Here is a 21,220-nt window from a genome sequence, read left to right as displayed (position 1 = left end):
TGATTTGACAATATACACTGTATCAGAAAATCTAAAAACTGATACTGAATGATCAGCGAACAGTGCAGACCATAAACAGTTGGCAATGGCTGTGTAGCTAGGTAAAGTCAGTGACACTAGTATGTATGTTTTTTTCCTAAGCTTAATGAGGTCCATCCACTCTATTTAGGCACTGAGAGTAGGAGTCCTTGCCACTATTTTATGGGTAAATGAGAAGAAACTTGAGTACTGAGAACAATAGGAAACAGTTAATTTAATTCATTCATTCCCTCAGTATTGTTGGGTAATTTTTCTGTGTTACTGGGTATTTTATAGAAAAGAAGTACCCAATAAAATTAATGTCCTTTCATGAGAATGCCTGCCCTAAAAACTTATAATTGGCCAATAGATGACTTATAAATTTTATTTTCAGTAATTCACTAAATGATACATACGAGGGGTTATCCAAAAATTCGTGGACTTTTTAAATATCTCTTGAACGTCAACGTGTATTGTAATAAAAATTTATCAGCATACATTGTAGAATATTATCAACACCTTTTGAAAGGAACAGTACGTACATATTATGACGTTGACGTCAATAAATTTCTGGAGTGCGCCGCTGTTGCCGACATGTGTTTATGTAAAATTAAATATTGTTGTAATGTAAGAAGCTACTCACATGAATTTTTCTGTGTTTATTTGTTATTAATTCTTCTAAGCAGTGTAAGAAGTTCAAATTAATATCTCAAATATATTTTACACAACAAAGAAAGTCCACGAATTTTTGGATAACCCCTTGTATATTTAATATATGCCCAAGTTAATTTAGTTTCAACCAGTTGGCTGTATAGATAAAAAGTAAAGATGAAAAGAAAAAAGAAACATTGTTCATAGCATATGATATATCTGTATATAAGAAAAGTACTTCTTCAATTTCTTTTAAAATACTTAATGAAATAAAATCTGTTTCCATGGTAACCACAATTTTATTAGTACTTCAAGAAAATAAACATATCAGTATAAAAGAAGATCTGAATACTCTTCAATAGTCAAAATGGAGATAAATTAATTGTGATCTCAAAGCATTCTCATAAAAATGGAGAAAATTTGAGAAAGATATTGATTGCTGTAGAATCTTTGATACAGAAAAACAGAAAAAGAAAACACTGCAGCAAAGCTAGATATATCACTGTTGTTTCTGTTGTTAATGAATATCAGATACCTTTTAACAACAGTAAATGAACAACAGAGCTTAATTTACCTTGAATTACTTAGTTTTTACCCGAGTTATGATAATTGAAAACAGTTGTGACAAAAGTATCACTTAGCTCAGGAAATTTAAAAAAACATGACCCAAATTTATCCATGTTTACTTATGCTAATTTACTAGTCAAAGTATATTGACGTGCCAAAGCTAGATTCTGAGCTATTATTGTTTTGGGTCAGAATCTCGCATATACACAAAATAGCACAATATCTTGTCACACTGACTAGGTAATTAACTTGTCCAAATAGGAGCTAGTCCCCTTATAAGTTTAATTAACCCTTCATTTTAAGGAAAATTTTCAAAAATATTTACAGACAAAATAGTGACCAGTGCATGCAGACCATGATCAGAGGGCACGAGTTGTGCCTGCTTATCTTGTTGACAGTCTGCACTTTTCACATGGGCAGAATCAGTTTTCCCCAGCAGGTTAATTGTAATAGTATCTTAGTATAAAAATACTTATAAATAAAGTGTCAGCACAGGTAACACAGAATTATCATCAGGCCCCGCTAGACTATAATGCTGGTGCCCCTCAACATCGTGGTTTCAGACCCAGTTATGACCCAATATGACCTTTACATTGCCGGTGTGCCGGTAAAACCCAACAAAACAAATTATAATGCTGGTAATATAAATCTGCAGTCATTATCTTCACACAGCTTCAAAAAGTTGATTGAATCTTCGGCAGGTAATATACATACTTACCTTAACACAGATAAAAAAAACAACAACAATATTCTACAACATCTCACCTGTGTTTGAAGAATATTAGTTTGTTTACCATCTATATTGACCTGTTACATATCTTGGTAAGCTGTGAAAGCTATTCCAATTATTTTCATTGGAGATGGCGAGTTTTTTTTATCTCACAACTAAGACTATTTTCACATAACAAACTATTTTCACATAAAAAAATCTCCCTTTATATTCTATTTTGGTTTAATTGTGGATAAATATTCAGTTTAATGGTGATAAAAAGTATTATATGTGATTATAAACAGTGAATAGTATAATTCACATTTCTCATTGATAAAATTTATAATATTTGACTACTTTGTATATTTACAGGCAAAAGAATGCTAACGAGAGTATTAATATTACATTTCTATGAAATCAATAACTTATATATCTTATAGATGAGCAAATATCATCTACATCATTTACAGCTCAAGAATGGAACAGGTACATGTATTATAGTCAAAGCTTGAAACCAGAATTCAAGTACAAAATTATTGAATGATCGTTGATCTCATAACATTTGACAGAATATTGTATTATACAGAATTTAGTTATGTATATTGAAAATATGTATATGATGCAACAGAAAAAGAAATAATTCAGTATTGAACCAGCAAAAATATTCAAAAATTTGAATATACATTGTACATGACTGAAATAATATAAATTCTTTATATTCTGTAAACAATCAAAACATACAAACCCCGAAAATCAAAATCCATCATTTTCTTATCTTGTAGAAATAAACGTAAACTGTAACCTACATTTTTACACTCTTACAGATTATCAATGCTCCAATTTTATACTGGAGCACATAAACAGAATTATTTACATATCCGAGAAAAATCAACAACCACAACAACCAATCTGCCAGGAAGTAATATAAACGTGTATGTCACCAATTTTTCCACATACAAGAAGCCAGGAAACATTTAGCTAAGTCATCGTTAACTGGTGACATTTACATGCTGCAGAATATAATATTCACTATAACTAAGACACATACTATTATGGTACTTATATGTTCTAACCAATACTAGAAAATCACCACAAATATTTCATAAATGAAAAAAAAAAAATAACTTCATGAAATTAATATCATAAATATAAATGGTAAATGCGGTAAATGCGTAAAATGTTATCGCTACGGGTATTTAAATTCTAACCATATCTCGGCAAAATCTGCCCAATAATTTAGACGTCTATATAGTTCACAGTGGGAATAGTATTTATTCTATTAAGCATACTGAGATGTAATTTAAATATGAGAAAATGAAATGAAAAGAATTTCTTTTTTTTCTGAAGTGTTAACACATGAAACAGTAGGTTAAATATAATCAGTTTATTCCCATTGATTACAATTATCCCTCAGACACCTGGTGGCTACAGAATTTTACCATGTATTAGTTCATACCAAGATAAGCCAGCACAATAATACATGCTGTCTGATCAAAGTCATTGCTGTTCTTTTCCCTTTTCTTTTTTTTTTTTTTTTTTTTTTGGGGGGGGGGGGGGGGGGGCTGTGGTGGTGGTAGGGGTGGGGTGGGTGGAGGTTAAGTTACACCATCACAGTAGAGGTGACTGGTCATTTGGCAACTTTTGGAGCTTCAGTGGTGAAGGAAGACTTCAGGTGACCCTCCATGCATTATTTCAGGCACAAGCTGGTACATGAGTATAATCATCAATGTTCCTAAGTTAGTTGGATAACTTCCTCACATGAAAGAGTCTAAAGTCACTGTTGGGATTCGAACCTACAACAGTGAGGAGCAAGTGGTTTGAAGTCAACGACCTTAACCACTCGGCAGCTGACGACCCAGTCTGTATATATTTTGAAGTCATGAATGGTTTTGTCCACATTGTAAAATGGAGAAATCTATTTACCTTATTTAGTGGGGTGAGTTAAACACTGTCCTACATTATGCACTCACCTTATCACAGTGCCTATTTGTGATTTGCATGGGGCAAAAAAACAACATTAAAACAGGCAGTTCTTGATAATAACTTTTTTTCATTATTTTCAATGGAATGAAGTACACGGCCCAGGGCCACTCATTTTAGTGAGTAACTCATATGTAGAATGTTTCTTGGGGTGGAAAATCAGCATTTTAAGGTAAAATTAAATCATCAAACACACCATTTCATTTTTTAACAGAAGCATTGACTTTCTTTGTTTTCTTTAATTCTACGTACTGGGCACTTGTGAATGAGTGGGCTCTACACTTTTCCCCATAAAAACTAAGGAAATTATTTTTTAATAAAGTAATGGGGAAAATATTATGACCTGGACCATCTTCAGTTGCAGTTCGCAACAAGTCACATGTATCAGGGCCTATTATAAGAGTTTCCTTCTTCATGCAAGGAAGACAATTAAAAAGATGTATTATATCCTGATTACTTTCATAGTGCTTGAGGTCCTTTACTTAAGTATACATAGAGCATATTAAGCAAAGGATCACCATACATACCTCTCTATGCATATAATATTACAAGTTTTATAATTATGAAAGTAACATAAGCTATTATAGTATGTAAGTAATTCATTTATCAATACTAAATTAATGCTTTTGTATTTATACAACAGATTGTTTCATCTAAATATCTCAACAAGAACAGTTTGAGCAGGCTGACCATTGGCTGAGACTTTACTGCTTGTAAAAGCTTAACCTGCTGGAACCGAAAGTGATTCACCTTATTCTGACCATACTCTACTCTGTAGCTTAGGTTTAGTATTTTCAAATCCCTAAAAGGGACTCCACTGAGGCTTTTTGACATGATGGGGCTGCAAATAATGTCTCCAGATTTATAGTCCATTTAATGTAGGTCTTGTTTGTTTTGTTTGTTTGTATGTTTCAAGACCAATAACTTGTGTACAAAATTTCAGATCAGTCACTTTCACTGTTTTTCCAGAATAATAATTATTCTAATTGAGAAAAATAGTCCAAAATTGAAAAGCATTTTCACTCAAATCAGGTGAAGAATAGCACAAAATACAATTTTCAATTCATTCCTTTGCTCCAAATTCAAAGAATAGCAAACCTGTTAGCAGGTTAAGGGTTAAATCACTGTTAGATCCAGCAACCAACATAGATGCAGAAAAAGCAAATAGCTGTTGTCTTAGGGACTCTTGTTAAAAGTCAAATAACTCAAAAAAAATACTTTAGAGTATCAGTTATTTACTCACCTTGAAAACTAAAAGCCATAAAGTGTTGTTTTCAAATAATCATGATGAGGTAAAAAACTTAGGAATATATTTCCAGATTTTCAGCATACAAATTTAATTCATTTTCATATGCATGAAGTATTTTCACATAAACATCACAAGGAAAAAAAGTAAATTACAAGGAAAAGATAAATCCTCAACGTCTTAAGTCTAAATCATTTTTCCACTCAGCAAAATTGTTTCCCAAATATGCAGAGAGCACCATTCTTGACAAAACTTCCCTGTCTAAGGAAAAACTATTGATTGAACTTTTCAGAATTTACTCAATACTTACTGCAGATCACAAGGCAAATCAGGTTTAGTAGTCAGAGAATACTGAAGGGCCCATTGTCCCTAGGGCTACCATTTGTAATCATATTTAAGGAAGTTCTGGGTACAGTGGTTTAAACAAATTAAACTACAGCATAGTGTATTGGGTACAGTTTTAAACAGACTTGATAATAGCAGCATTGGGTACTTTGTTCAGTGGTTTAAACAAATTGGACTACAGCATTGGGTAATGGGTACATTTATTTAAACAGGCTGGACTATAGCATTGGATAATGGATACAGTGGTTTTAACAGGCTGGACTACACCATTGGGTAAATGGGTACAGTGGCTTAAACAGGCTAGACTACAGCATTGGATAATGGGTACAGTGGTTTAAACATGCTGGACTACAGCATTGGGTACTAGGTACAGTGATTTAAACAGGCTGGACTACAGCATTGGATAAATTGGTACAGTGGTTTAAACCGGCTGGACTACATAATTGGGTACTAGGTACAGTGATTTAAACAGGCTGGACTACAGCATTGGATAATTGGTACAGTGATTTAAACATGCTGGACTACAGCATTGGGTAAATGGGTACAGTGGTTTAAACAGGCTGGACTAAAGTAAATGGTCCTGGATTCAGTGGTTTAAACAGGCTGGACTACAGCATTGGGTACTAGGTACAGTGATTTAAACAGGCTGGACTACAAAATTGGGTCAATGGGTATAGTGATTTAAACAGGCTGGGCTATAGCATTGGGTAAATGTGTACAGTGGTTTATACTGGCTGGACTACAGCATTGGGTACTAGGTACATTGATTTAAACAGGCTGGACTACAAGATTGGGTAAATGGGTACAGTGATTTAAACAGGCTGGACTACAGCATTAGGTACTAGGTACAATGATTTAAACAGGCTGGACTACAGCATTGGATAAATGGGTACAGTGGTTTAAACTAGCTGGACTACAGCATTGGGTACTAGGTACAGTGATTTAAACAGGCTGGACTACAGCATTGGATAATGGGTACAGTGGTTTTAACAGGCTGGACTACAGCATTGGGTACTAGGTACAGTGATTTAAACAGGCTGGACTACAGCATTGGATAATGGGTACAGTGGTTTAAACTAGCTGGACTACAGCATTGGGTACTAGGTACAGTGATTTAAACAGGCTGGACTACAGCATTGGATAATGGGTACAGTGATTTAAACATGCTGGATGGTGAACAGCATTGGGTAAATGGGTACAGTGGTTTAAACTGGCTGGACTAGAACATTGGGGACTAGGTACAGGGATTTAAACAGGCTGGACTAAAGTAAATGGTCCTGGATTCAGTGGTTTAAACAGGCTGGACTACAGCATTGGGTACTAGGTACAGTGATTTAAACAGGCTGGACTACAAAATTGGGTAAATGGGTACAGTGATTTAAACAGGCTGGGCTATAGCATTGGGTAAATGTGTACAGTGATTTAAACAGGCTGGACTACAGCATTGGGTACTAGGTACAGTGATTGTAACAGGCTGGACTACAAGATTGGGTAAATGCATACAGTGATTTAAACAGGCTGGACCAGAGCATTGGGTACTGGATACCAGGATTTAAACAGGCTGGACTTAAGTAATTGGTAATTGGCTCAGTGGTTTAAACAGGCTGGACTAAAGCATTGTGTACTGGGCTCAGTGGTTTAAACAGGCTTTAGTATAATAGTGGTTAATGGCTTGGACTAGTGGTTAACAGGTAATGTACTAAAGTATAATGGCGGTCAGGGTTTCATTACTGGTTGACTGTAAGCTGATATTAAGTCCTTATTAAGGTACAGAAACCAGTACTAATTCTGTATGACTTGTGTGTTTCAGGTAAGGATCAAGCCTTTCAAAATATGAAACAGTTTCAAGATAAGTTAATCTGATTCTTTATCTATGATACAATCAATATCTGCCAAGAATGTAACTTGGTTATAAGGTTTGTTTTAAACTAAAGCTTTTTCAACTTTATAGTAAACACTTCATTTCCGTAAAATTTAATGTAAAAAGAAATTTATCATAAATTTTGTATGATTTCTCTAAACTCTTTATATTCCTTACACAAAACTTTTTTCATACTATGAGCAAATTCACTGTGCATGATCTTTAAAGAAATTGTCTATAACCTATAAAGTGTTCTAAAGTAATTGATTGAAACAAACACCTGCTACCAGCAAAACAACAGCAAAACAACAGCAACAACAACATAAACTGTTGTTTCAATACTAATCAGGAGAACTTGAAAACTCTTCTTGAGTTTCTGTTGCATTTGGTGTTTTTGTATACAGCCTACAATTAAGTGTGATTATTATTCTTTTAATCTCTTAAATTTGTCTAAACAGACTTAAATATGTGCCAATACTAAAATCAACATTTTAGAAACAGTAGAAAAAGAAAAATTACATGCTTTATCAAGTAATTTAAACACTTTGAGCTTTGACTTTTGCCTGCTGGTTGCATGGCAACTGACTTATTACGTATATAATTATGACCATTGTAGACCAAGATCAGTCTTTACTTCTGTGCTGTCTCATCATTGTCTGCACTGTTCACTATTTTGTCAAAATGTATTTTAAAATTTTCCAGCCTGTAAGTCCATTTAAGACTTTAAGATGGTTAATGGTTCTTATTGGCAGTTCAGGCTATTCTAACAATAACAGTATTTGAATTTTAACCATGCTTAAAGCTGCATGCTTCCATATGAGCCAAAATATCCTGAATGAACAGATTTGTTACAGAAAATAAATCGAGAACAAACACATCATAGTGCTTAGTTTTAATTACAATTTACAAAGTAAAATGGGTGGATAAATGCCAAGAAATCATATGAAAATAAACTTTTATGAAAATAAATTTTCAGTGATAGTATATAGTTATATATGTTACTAAAGAAACAAAGGGTGAAAACATTAATGATATCATCTTTAAATTCTCATCCAGACCTGTTCTCAATAATATCAGATCAAAATTTCATAAAACTTATTGCCACAATAAATATTTGTAGAACAGACAAGAACAGATAAAATAGAAATTTACCATATACCTTGCAACAAGTGCCCTACAATATTCACCCCTAACCAGAAGTTTTGGTGTGTTTTTTTTGTTTTTTGTTGTTGTTGTTTATCAGTCACAGCACCACTTTGTAAAAGGGCATAACGGGCTAACTCCTATTAAGTTATATAAGTAGTTAACACATTACTGCACTAAGATGACAATATAAAGACTTTTCAGCTTTTATGGTGGGGAAGGACCCTATTAGTTGCCTGTCTTAACATTACTTCAGTCACCTGAGTAGAACCACCAACCTTCGGGAACCTGGCTGGAAAGAAGTGAGGCCCTTTCTATACAGATAATATTTGAACCTGAATGCCAGCCTGTAAATCTGCACAGTCTGACCAGGCCCTATACTGTTGCCTTGCCATTTTTACATTTTCATCTGGACAGGACTCTCTCTCTCTCTGTGAGGGGAACCTGTACCTGAAGGAGGGAGTAATTTCCATGCTGTTCAATTCCTGGTAATTTTTCTGCATAACCATTAGTTTTAGGAGGAAAATTATGCCCCATTTTTTGCACCAAAATTTGTGAACTGAGGGCCCTGCTGCTTAACGTCATAACTGATAATAGAGTTCAGTATTGAAAGTCAAACAAGTCCATTTGGTCAAGTGTAAGCCAAGCACAAACAGAGGGAAACACAAACAATAGGGTCTGACATGAAAAGAACTTGCGACAATTCATTTTTCTGTCACTTAGAATACAAACAACAAACAATTTCTTAATGTGTCTAACATAAAGGCATGTATACTAAGGTCGCCACTGACTGAATTACTAGTAGGAGCCCCAGTGGCTGAGTGGGACTTCAAATCATTTGCCCCTAACTGCTGTGGGTTCAAATCCTATCAGGAATCAGCAGGTTTACTGAAATTTTGGCTCTATACAGAAACCTGCTTGTGTTTGAAATGATATTATAAAAGGAATCCTCAGTTTTGGCTGTGCCATAAAAGTTGGAAAGCTCCTATATGACCTTGACAATGTTGGTGTGACTTAAAGACCAACAAAATTAATATAATACATGTTAATTGAATCACTTGCCCCTAGCAGCTGTAAGTTTGAATCCTGCCGGGGATGATAAAATCATGCATGGGAATAAGCTATCTGGGCAGCTGGCTGCAAAACAATAGTTGTTCCACCAATTAGTATGGTAAATTTATTGAGGGCATTTTGCGGTATTAATATAGCTATATAGCTACTTGTTTTATAATAAATAAAACACCCTGAAATGTGCTTGTCTTTTGTAGCGTAACTCAGCATTTAATTTTGAATTTTCCCAAGTGTAAGCATTGGAAATAGTGCATCCATTACTGGTATATACCAATTCCAAAGTAGACATAACTTCTCTCAGACAAAGCATAAAATGCTTAGAACAGTTACCTCCCTTGGTACATTGTAGTCATTCATGCAGGGGCATTGATGTGCTCATGCATTGTTTTAAGGCTTCCAAAGACATCCTTCAGCAGCTGCTACATGCATGAATGAAGCTGTGAATCATTCATACCCTACTATAGGTAAATGCTGAATAAAAATACTAAATTTAAACCCTAAATGGGCAGTATAAGAAACTGAAAGATTAACTGAAAAATTAATAACATTGTTGAATTGTTGTTGTTGTTTACAGTCCCTAAAACAACTTTTGAATGCCAAATTTAAACAAAATTTAATGAATAGTCTTAGACTTATATGGATATTTTTCTGATTGATGTTTGGAAATAAGATATGCTCTTTTTTCAGAAATAATAAAACTAAATTATCTGTAATATTATCCTTGAGAAAAATTATTTTAATTGATAATTGTTGAGAAAAAAATAACAGTCAGCTACCAATCCAAGCAATCTAAATGATTTATAATTTTTTATACTTGTATAGTATAAAAAATTAAAAATGTAACCTAACTCTATCCATTTCAAACACCTGTAAGAGTGCCTAATTAAAAATATTGGTAATTTCTACTAAAATACTTTCAAAATGTGCCCAAAGTTTTGAAATTGTAGGTTGTGAACAAGCTCGCCCCTGGAGCATTTTGTGCTCAGGTGAGCTAAAACCTATTAATAATGATAGTAATAGCATTGTCATTGTCTTCAATCAATAGATATAACTCCATAAATTCTGCAGGTGTTTCCAATAATTTCAGGTAAATCATAAAGAATATTATTGACTCTGTTATTGTGATACAGCTTTGCTTGATTTTTTATCTTGTATAAAAAACATATAGTTCAGAGTGTTCTTGATGAGAATATTTTCATGTTACACGGTTCCATGAAAAGTTGCTACAACATATCCCCAAAAAATAACAATAATAAATACATACAATACATGTATATAATCATATAGTGTAACTGAAACAAGATGCTTTGTCATAAAAATCACAATATGGAGAAATTGATAAATAATGTTAGCATTTTTATCCAGTGTCCCCTTACCAAACTTGTGTGTTTCCATCTCATTATTATTACTTTTGTCCTTTTTTGTTGATCAACTTCTGTTTACTTTTTCTTGTATTTAGTCAGTGCACAAATTTAAAATCATCAAATTTATAGGACAGGTAAAAGACCAGACACAAACATAAATTCTTCAATGGCCTTACAGTATAAATCTATATCATACAAATGAATTAGAAAAAAAAAGAAATCTAGATTCATTATCACAATTATTTGTAACAAAATACCATTAAGTTTATCCATCTGTTCATCAGTATATCTAACCATATATACAAGAGCCACCTCAGTTTTCATTATAGAACAACATTTTCAGTGGCAACAGCTGATAAATTTGCGAAATGGACTCATCCAGCATTAAATTAGGAATTTCTTATTATCAATTTAAGGGGTGGCAACATCAGGATATTGAAACTGGGCAACTAGCAGTCTGGAATTTGGTCAGACTACATTGATGTTTATGGCAGTATAGGTATGTTATGAGGGTAGTTAGCAAATCATCACCGCTAGCTTTCACAGTTAATCAGCAACAGCTGCTGAACATGTATAATTATATATATTCTACCTGTCAATGACAAACTTACGCTTGGCAACTTTTACAACAATTATATCAATCTTTTACAAACTTACACATCAAAATATTACAATAACATTGAAATTACAAGCAATAATGACAAAATGAGGATTGCTCAAAATGGTAATATAGAAAATGTTTCAGGGTCTGTCTGTTTGAGCATGGTAGTGGTTAAGTGTAAACTAGTGTCCACTCACCTAGCACTGGCTTGAACAGAATTCACGACTTAGACATAACATTATGAAATTTTGTATTTAGAAACATCCATAGAAGTGTTTAGGCTAAAAACTAAGCAATTTTCATTAGTAAACTGTAAATTTTTCCAAGCTTAAGAGGAAACCTACTTGCTATCAAGCTAGTGTTAATTTCACCCACTGTAGCTCTAAGTGCATCAAATAATGCAGAGGTGTACATTAGGATTTCTTCAAATTCACAAATTCATTCATTGACCTGCCCCTTGAGATTCAACTTTTATTGCATAAAAAATAGTACACATACAATAACATCAACGTGTGGAACAAAGTCCTGGTTCCACTGCTGTTCTTCAACCCACATTTAGAGGAACTTATAAAATTTTAATGTGCAAGTAGTGAAATGCAAACTTTGTCTTTTTTTTCTATATCCAATTTGTACATATTTATTTTATGATAAATGCTTAATGTTTTAGTATTCTTTTTAAAATAAAGCCTATCCTTTTGTAGAACACATCTTCATAATCATTGAACAAAGTTAATTTGTTTTAAAATGTTTGCTGAAGAAATTCCATTTTATATAATCACATAAAAAAGTTTATAATATTGTCAGATAGGTATGCATATTTGAAAAAAAAGAAGATAAAAGCTAAAGCTTTACTTAAAGATACCAAATAGTGCAATTACCTCTCCATGATTTCTGTGCGTTTAGTAACAGTACGAGTTTGAAGTTTCAAGTCCATAGCTTTTATACATTAGGAGAAATGGCCCTGACAAGAATAAAGTATGAAAATTAACAAAGGGCAATAACTCAAAATTAAGAAGTGCAGAGTACCGGTTTTGTGCACTGCACTTTGGATCATTATAAGAAGCATGCATACCAAGTTTGAAGTCAATCGGACTTATCATGACTGACTTATGCTTCGGACAAGCTTAAGGGGACGCTGACGACGCTAACAATGATGCCGCCGACAAAAGTAACCCCTATATGTCGCCTTTTTCAAGGCAACACAAAAACTAGCTTATGGATTATGGTCAGATTACTTTTTTATTACATTGCCACAAATGCAGGGGAAAAGCATTATCATTCAATGAGACAATATAAAATATGATACATTGTATGATGGGCATTTACATGTTGCGAATAAAAGGGTCTGTCATTGTATTTCTTAACTTTTCTCATGAGAATGAATTTATTTATAGTCTACAGTTTTTGACTGAAGATAAAAAATGAAACTGTCTTAAATAAGTCCTAAGTTGATTTTATGTCCTAAGACTTAGGATACACTAAAGACTTTCTTTAAAGCACGGCCCAGGAGATATTATTTGAAGTTTTTTTACTATATTAGATGCGCCATCTTTCACAGCAGACAGGAATACTCTGCTATTGGCATGCTGTCTTCAACAACAAAAACACACAACAACCAAAGACTGATTTCAATTTCTCACATAACCACCTCACATTCTGTATGTACTTCTGGGTGAACTAAATCCTCCAGACTTTTGTTCAACATCAATTATTCATGGAGAATTAAGGTTAAAGTTACTATTCATGCAGCTGCTCAGGGCTTTTTTTCCTTCTATAACAGGGGCCGATATAAGGCCCCTTCACAATTCAAAATTGCACTTTTTTTTCACAAAGCTGGGGAAAAAAATTCACAATTTCAAAAGAGATTTCACAAAATATTGGGACTATATCTTCAAAATACATTGTTTACCTTCATGTAAAACTTAATTTACCCTAATTGCAATAACACAGAAATAGTTTTAATCAAGTTAAATGGTTTTTGGGCATGTTAACTGGGTTAAAGTACCGACTCGAAGCCGATTTTACACAGGTCAGAAATTATAATCAACCATTTCCAGTTTCAAAATGTCGCGAAATGCAAAGTAATATGTCTTCTTTTTTTTCACAATTTTATGACATAGCACGCTTTTTTTCACAAAATGAACAGGCCCAGGCCCCTTCACAATTTTGACAAAAAAACCACTGACTGAGCCAATTGTTACAAAATCAGGAATCTTCAATAATATAACCAAAATGTGCAGCATCTTATTTTATATTAAAACAGTCTACCTCTTTGATATCATTTGTCATGCTTTTGAATAATGGTCTGACTTTTAATAATACAGTAAAAAAAAACTGTATAAAGCATTTAAGGCCACAAAAGGGACTTGACCAAGATGGTCTAATACTTGCAGGGTGGACTCAGTTATGGATAATATAGAAGCTTATGACTTTGGCATCAACATAATTCTGTGAAAATTGAATTGTGAAGACTAAATTCTCATTGGTATGAAATCAATGATGTATACACACAGTAACACCAACCAAATAAAAATTCCATTAATATTCACAAATTCTCAATATGAAGAAAATAACATACTAACATTCAACCACTATATAGATTATACTTTATATAATATATATGAAAATATGCTAATCCACTAGCATGACCTCCCACTCTAAATAAGTAATTTTTTAACAAGTAAATCCAGGGAAGGAGAGAATACACATCAAACATCAGGATGGTTTATAACTGGTTTATTCTAAGATCTACCGGTTTCAGTCTTTCAAGACCTTCATCAGGATGTAATTTTTTCTAAGATTTTTCTTTGATTTGCTTGGATTACTAAAACAGCTTAATCAATAAGTATACAAAAGCTCCACCTACACAAAACTTAAAAAGCTGAAGACCTTTAAATATTTAATTCAATGTTTGATCTACATTTTTTTTGAAAGTCCTGAAAAACTGTTACAATACACTTTAATTTCACAGATTTAAATAACAAACATATATAGATCTATCACCTAATACTTTATGCAAAATATGATTATGAACACTGCCACTGATCAATTGTGCAAAAAACAACTTACGAATTCTCTGTCTAATTGACTTTCTTTTATCTACATCGTCTTTATCTACCGTTTCTTTGTTCTTTACTTCCATATCTTTGATCAACGATTCAAAATAATTTAAAACAGAAACTTTCAATCAGATTTTTTTTTACCAAATTTGACAGTCTGGCGCGCGTAGTTCTGCCATTTTAAACTTGATATCATCACGTGATTATCACGTGATTATCATGTGACTTTAATGGCTTACTAAAGTCTGTTACTCGGTGTGCGGTATTGCAAACAACAAAATTAAAGTAGAGATAATTTCGTCTTTTCAATACATAATCCATGTAAAATTGTACACTTATGACATTATGTATATGAAGGAGATGCATTACCAAAAGTATCTATTTATTTGTTATTTTAATTTCCTTTTTTTTTTCAGGAAAATTTCAGTGGTGTTATTTTTTTATTATATAATAAACTGCCATTTGTTAAGTTGTATCTAACCTTGAACATAATTAAACAATAGTTAGTATAATATTATGTTACATGTCTCACAGACACTGGTAATGCAATATAAATTACAAAGACTGTTTTATAAATACCTTAGGTTGGGTGACATGTCCGGGGTCCGTATTCTCAGTGCCCTAGCTTATTTAAAGAAAACACACACACACACACACGCACGCACGCACACACTAGGTGACATGCTAAATATGTCAAATGAACTTGTCCAGTTTTCAATCAAGACTAAAACAATCATTATAGGCAAATTTTCAAATTATGTACTGACTAAATAAAAAGCAGTGCAGACTATATGATCTGATCTTAGACTGCAATCATCGCATGGTTAGATTAATTTGCTGCCTAAAAGTTAAATAGAAAAACTGGAAGTTGTTCTTAGTATTTATTATGAAGCAGATATTCATAGAACCGTTTCGGCGTGGTTTAAAAAATCATGCTTTTTCGCTCACACAATAAAATGAGAATACATTTGAAAATGATTTCTTCATGATAGACATAATTCCGGGACATTCTTTCACGTGTACATATTATTGTCATTTCATAGACCAGTTGTGAGATTTCAGCTGGTAATTCATAACGATGAAACTAAGAAACGTTCGTCAAGCGAAACGACTGTCCTTTTACGCGCTTTATTGTATGCATTTCTTAGTTATCTTATAATGCTTGGGTTCATAGAAAGGAACATATTGTGTTTCAAAATTCATGTAATTATATATCTTTACCTTGTTAAAATTTATAAAATAAAACTCCAATACAAAAGTAATGCACATGTATAAAACTGACACTTAGTCTAGTCCACTAGAATAATAGCCAAAAAGGACTTGGTTCAAAGTAGGTTGATGAAGGTTTGTTTGTTATTTTCCTAATGAAGAAGGACGTCTTTACTTCCATTTCAACGTATGTTTGGCTTTTACAGATCACCAAACCTTGTCGAGGTACTAGTATATCATGATTCGGAGTTTGACACATAGGAATATAATCACGAGGGGTGATAGTAATACCTCAAAAGGTTGGACAATTTTCTAGCCACTAAGCGACGGAAAGTGATGGATAATTTGTAAAATAATGAAACGACAAGATGGGGTTGATTATCATTTTTTTCCATTCTCGTGGAAAACAAATCACATACATGTAAAACATGACCATGCAATTCTATTGATGCCATGAATGTTTTCAAAAGATGTTATACTCACGTACCACTTTAATTTGTGGAAATGTAAATTGAGATTGATAAACTAGCTTTTTGGCGTGTTTGATTTAAGGAAGAAACGCCAATGCCATAAACAACTGTTTCAGAAAAGTGGCAAAAACTGATATCTATAAAGGTTCACAGCAAAGAATGTATATCATTGGCTTCTTAAATAGTCTACTTTCCACAAAATATTGTTTCGTTAAACTGTAAATCAATTATAACGAATTTCTTTGGAGAAAATCGCTTTTGTTTTTCATCAGAGGTGAACCTTATTCTTTGTGGATATTTCCACTTTAACTGTTCAAAAGGGATTGCCACGGCATCCGGTTATTTCCGGATATGTGTGCTGGAGATCATTGTATCTACAAGGATGACTCTCACAATCCACAAACTTTACATGCCATAACAGCACAAACAATTCTTAGAATTCTTTGATAGTTTGGAATTATTCTAAGGGACTGGCATAAAACTAAACAAAGTATGTTTTGGTAGTCATCTACTCAAGAAATTATAAATGCGAAATCTACGAAACACTCAAGTTTATGTATAGATGTAATCACTTAATGTCGTCCCTTTTCTTGTTTGAACATACAAATGTATTTGTTTTAACTCGCTAGATATATGTAGATTGTGATGAAAACTTTAAGCTTATCTGAACGGCTCTCGAATCCGCTTCCTGTAAGTGTCATTCGCGGAAACATGGTCATGATCCCAAAAAAAGGCTCGAACCAACGGTGTGATTACTAGTTTAAGTAGTTTTTTCGCTTTTATTTTATTTTATTAATAATTAATGATGACCTCGTAAGATCAGAACAAAAATACGCGATTTTTTGGGTGGAGGGTCAAAATCCATACTCAGTACATGCATTTGTTTTATTAAAGATTTCGTGATGGTCGTAGGACAGGGCGGACCGTGGGACAGGGCGGACCGTACCAGGGCGGACCGTATGTTTGGACGGGGCGGACCATATTTTGGGACAGGGCGGACCGTGACTCGAGACGAGGCGGACCATGCATATTTTCAAATTAAATATTGCTATTTATTTTTTTAAATATATTTTGGTATATAATAATATATCAGCATTTTCATATTGAATAGATTTGTATTTAAAAATTTAAACATCGATCTTATAGTTAAATGTGTTCGATCTAATACTAGTTAAATGTGTTTGAATTAATCAAGTGCACTTGGCTCTTTTAAATGATCATCAATATCCTCTGAAAATGAAAAAAAAAATATAATGCTTTCAACGTTAAGCTTATTCAACAATCGAGTATTCTAGGACATTATTATATGAATTTAGTGTGGGGCGCTTCAATTTTACATAGAATTATTGGTTGATAGATATAATGCAGTCAAAAACAATCAGGTGCAGGCGAATTCCGTAAAAATCTTTGAAAAATGCAAGCCAACGTAAAGTTAACGGAAATGTAGGACATTAGTCGGCTATGGACTGATGTGAAGATCCATAAATTATACAAGTTAAGGATAAGTGGCACTCACTGTGTATATTTTAATCTTAATATATTAAACATGCGGCAGATTTCTAGTAAAAACACGAGTGACATCCTGACCCCACCCTAGGGTCATTGATGCCCCCCGCGCTTCGTTGATAATTGTATTCTAGTAAAGGACCATACGTTGTGCACATTTAAAGAAAATAATAACAGGACCAATATCATACATTGTATACTTTTTGAAAATAAATAAGTCTGTATTCATAGCAAGGATGTATTACATGTATTACAGGATGACGAAATAAGTTTTTTTCAAACCGCCATTCATTCATGTCTTTGGCACATGCATGTTTGTCAATGTACGTGACATCTGCTAAAATATAAATAAAAAAAATACATCATAAATAATGGAATATATAAGGTAAACTAATCGTGCGCTGTATAATGTATGTGTACGGCTTTAGTTATTTACTTGAAGCCGTGATTGTGTGTCGGAAAATATTCCATTGGTGATGATCGGTGTCAACTCGATGAACTTAGATGATGTTATGACTGCGATGACATATGGCGGGAAATGTAGTTATCTCCCTTTTATTATTAAATAAATTAAGTGCCTATACATGTCGTATGACGTCAATAGCTTAATTACAATTTACAGAAAAAAGTGCTTATCAGGTCCTTTGTTTCAAAACATACAAACTTCGATTCTACTTCAATCTAAAACGATTGAAATCAAATCAATGCTCAATAGTTCAAACAGTCTCGGCAGGAAGCGAAACTGGGTCAATAATGACGCACGTAACCGCTTTACGTAGAAACCGACATTTCTCTTAGATGCGCGATTAAATTAGTTCCAATAAAAATAATTCTTGAAGTCTTGTCAGAGATATATATTTAAAAATATTGTCAAATATGACAAAAATGTACATGTCTTAATCAGAATTAAGTGAAAATTGTTTTAGGCATTAGTTTATACAGTGAGCTATGCGGAAGAATTTTAGCGCGCGCCTGTCAGTACGTCAGTAAAGACGATATCCAAAAATAGCCAGTCGTCTACGGTTTGGTATCAGATAGGCTCAAAAATAGAAACGGATAAGTTATTTTTGTGCGATTGTGGATTTAATTCGGGTAAGGAATGTGACATAATTTTGTTTAGCTTTCAGAATATTTTTGTAGTAAATTATAGTAAATACTCCGGAGAATGTAGGTCGACCAGAGTGGTACATTCGAACATGATGAAAAGGAATTCCCATTTTATTTACATTATTAATATTTGTGTGATATATTGTGTGAGTGTGTGTCGTATATATAATACACGATTTTAAGATATAGTTATTTAAGTGATAACATAACTTAAGACATAGTTTTAATTGGTATGTTAATAAAGATTGGATCTGAATTGTAACATATTTAATTGCCAATTAACACAGTATGTAATTTTATAATTGACAATTAATTATCTATTAATTAACTTAAAATCTTTTCATCTATACTTGGGACAGATCTTATGTATTTGGAAAAGTCTCAAGCCAATGTGACAGACTTTTAATGTACGTGTGTACATACTTGAAGATGGACCAGTCTTAATGATATGTATATACATATGTGTAAATCTTATGACAGTTATAAGCCTTGCAAGGGTGTTATATAATTTAGGAAGTACTATACCTATAAAGTCCTGGAAATGTGATTGTTAGAGGGTAACTGTATAAATATACATGTTGGTGTCATAGACTATTATTTGGCATCAATGTTAAGGAAATGCGCTCACAAATTGTTTCCTCAGGAAAATAATATAAGTTGACAGCACATTAATAAAGTAAAGCTAATTTGGCTCTTGATTGATAAATATATTTTTAATTTGAAATCTTGATCATTGATGGCTTTCAGGCTTTAATTGCGATTCAAAAGGCTACACAAGTCCAAAATTGAAGTCGACACTCAAGTCTCTGAATTGGAGTCTTGTATATAGGTAAGAGAACTGAAATTGAGTCCAGAAATTGGAGTAATGATTCAATTAACTAATGAAACCGTCAATCGTTTCTGTACTGTAATCTTATCCAGAAAGTATCTATAGTTGAGTTAGGATGGGAGAAAGGTTCTTCCTGGTACCAGGAAACCTACTATATGAATTTTACAGTGTCACAGTCTGCCAACAAGGTGCATGTTCTATTAACATTACTCCCCCACAACTTATTCTGTTAGTGCAAAGGAATTATTTTTAGAAGACAACTTGATAGAAGGTTATAATATGTGGCATAATGGTTAAAGTGTCAGGATCTCAACCTAGGGCTTGCAGGTTTGATCCCTACTGGGGTTACAAACAGGTTTCCTGTACAGGTTCAAGAAAGCGGACTCTATTGTGGTTCAAATAAACTTCAGGCTTGTTAAATTATAAACAAATTTATGTACAAAATCTATGCAGGAACTGGTCTTTAAAGTTTAATTAATTACATAATTATTCTCTTGCACATTTTTATGGTCACTGCCATAGAAAAGCACACATTCTTTTTGCTTTAGAGGTTGAATTACAGCTGGTCTTATTATATACATGTTTCAGACATTTCTCTCAGTGTCTAAGATATATACTAGATGGCAGATATATCTAGAAATATCATGAGCAAATGTTTAGGTTAAAAAAATACCCGAAACAATTCTACTTTGTTTCTAAAGTAAATATGAAAAAAAACACACATAACTTCATGATGAAATTACAAGATGAAAGTTTTTCTTCAGATGCATGTTGCCGTGTGCATGTGTTCTTTGTATATAGTGTAGGCATTTATAAAAGAGCCAGGTTTTTTAAAAGAGTTTTCAATGAAGTTGAAGTGACAGGGTACAGAACATCTATTAATTATAAACTGGAATTATCTTCATGTCTGTCCCTAAAACTTTAATTTTGAATCCAGTGAAAGCAAGGACTAGGTTATGGTTAAGAAAGCAATAATAATTATTCCAAAGAGTAATAAAAAAGATGCCTTACATTTTCATTTTTGGATAATAAATGGAAAAATCAGATAACTGCAGGCAAATCATGAGATTTCCATAATGGTAGTGTCTTAGATGAACGAGAACAAAAACTTTATTATTATTTCAAAATTTTGTGATACTGATATTTATTCCAGTCGGGTCATATGATATCACAACAGGTTATATGATATCATAACAGCATATTTGTAGGTGGATTTCAGCCTCAGGAAAAATTTATACCATAACATACAGTCTTCCTTGATATATTTTTTCTTTTTAGCTTTTATCCTGCTGAATTGAATAGACTTAAGAAGATTCCACCTTTGGAACCGTCCATAATTAATTTTTGAGGTTTTAGTCAACCAGTAGTGATAAAGCCTGGTCAGACTGCATTTGGTATGTTCTGCTTGACCTCACTATAAACTAGTGGTCCTTTGATTGTCATTTTGCCTTCTTCTAAATATAAAGAACTGTACTGTACAAGAT

The 21,220-nt window shown here is 33.1% G+C and overlaps 2 protein-coding genes across 5 annotated transcripts in view; one reads left to right on the top strand and one right to left on the bottom strand.

Moving 5' to 3' along the window:
• LOC132733075 (anoctamin-8-like) overlaps positions 1 to 21,220 on the bottom strand; it is a 60,560-nt gene that overhangs the window by 25,653 nt on the left and 13,687 nt on the right. The window contains exon 1 of one of the 4 annotated variants that reach the window (XM_060719656.1): positions 14,626 to 14,815. The exons of 1 other annotated variant lie outside the window; for it this stretch is intronic. In XM_060719656.1, the coding sequence (XP_060575639.1) occupies positions 14,626 to 14,698 (73 nt within the window). In that variant the 5' untranslated portion in view covers positions 14,699 to 14,815. Of the gene's footprint in view, positions 1 to 2,690; positions 2,960 to 5,168; positions 5,419 to 14,625; positions 14,816 to 21,220 lie in introns of those variants that run through there. 2 more of the 4 variants (XM_060719660.1, XM_060719659.1) reach the window with 2 other exon arrangements.
• LOC132733076 (myocyte-specific enhancer factor 2A-like) overlaps positions 18,761 to 21,220 on the top strand; it is a 106,580-nt gene continuing 104,120 nt past the window's right edge. The window contains exon 1 of the mRNA XM_060719664.1: positions 18,761 to 18,892. The gene's annotated coding sequence lies outside the window, so the exon portion shown is untranslated. The remainder of the gene's footprint in view (positions 18,893 to 21,220) is intronic.

Source organism: Ruditapes philippinarum, unplaced genomic scaffold (assembly GCF_026571515.1).
Source record: "Ruditapes philippinarum isolate M1 unplaced genomic scaffold, ASM2657151v2 ctg467_1_1_1_1, whole genome shotgun sequence".
Lineage (NCBI taxonomy): Eukaryota > Metazoa > Mollusca > Bivalvia > Venerida > Veneridae > Ruditapes > Ruditapes philippinarum.
Note: the sequence above shows the minus strand (reverse complement) of the source record. Positions and strands in the feature narration are given on the sequence as shown.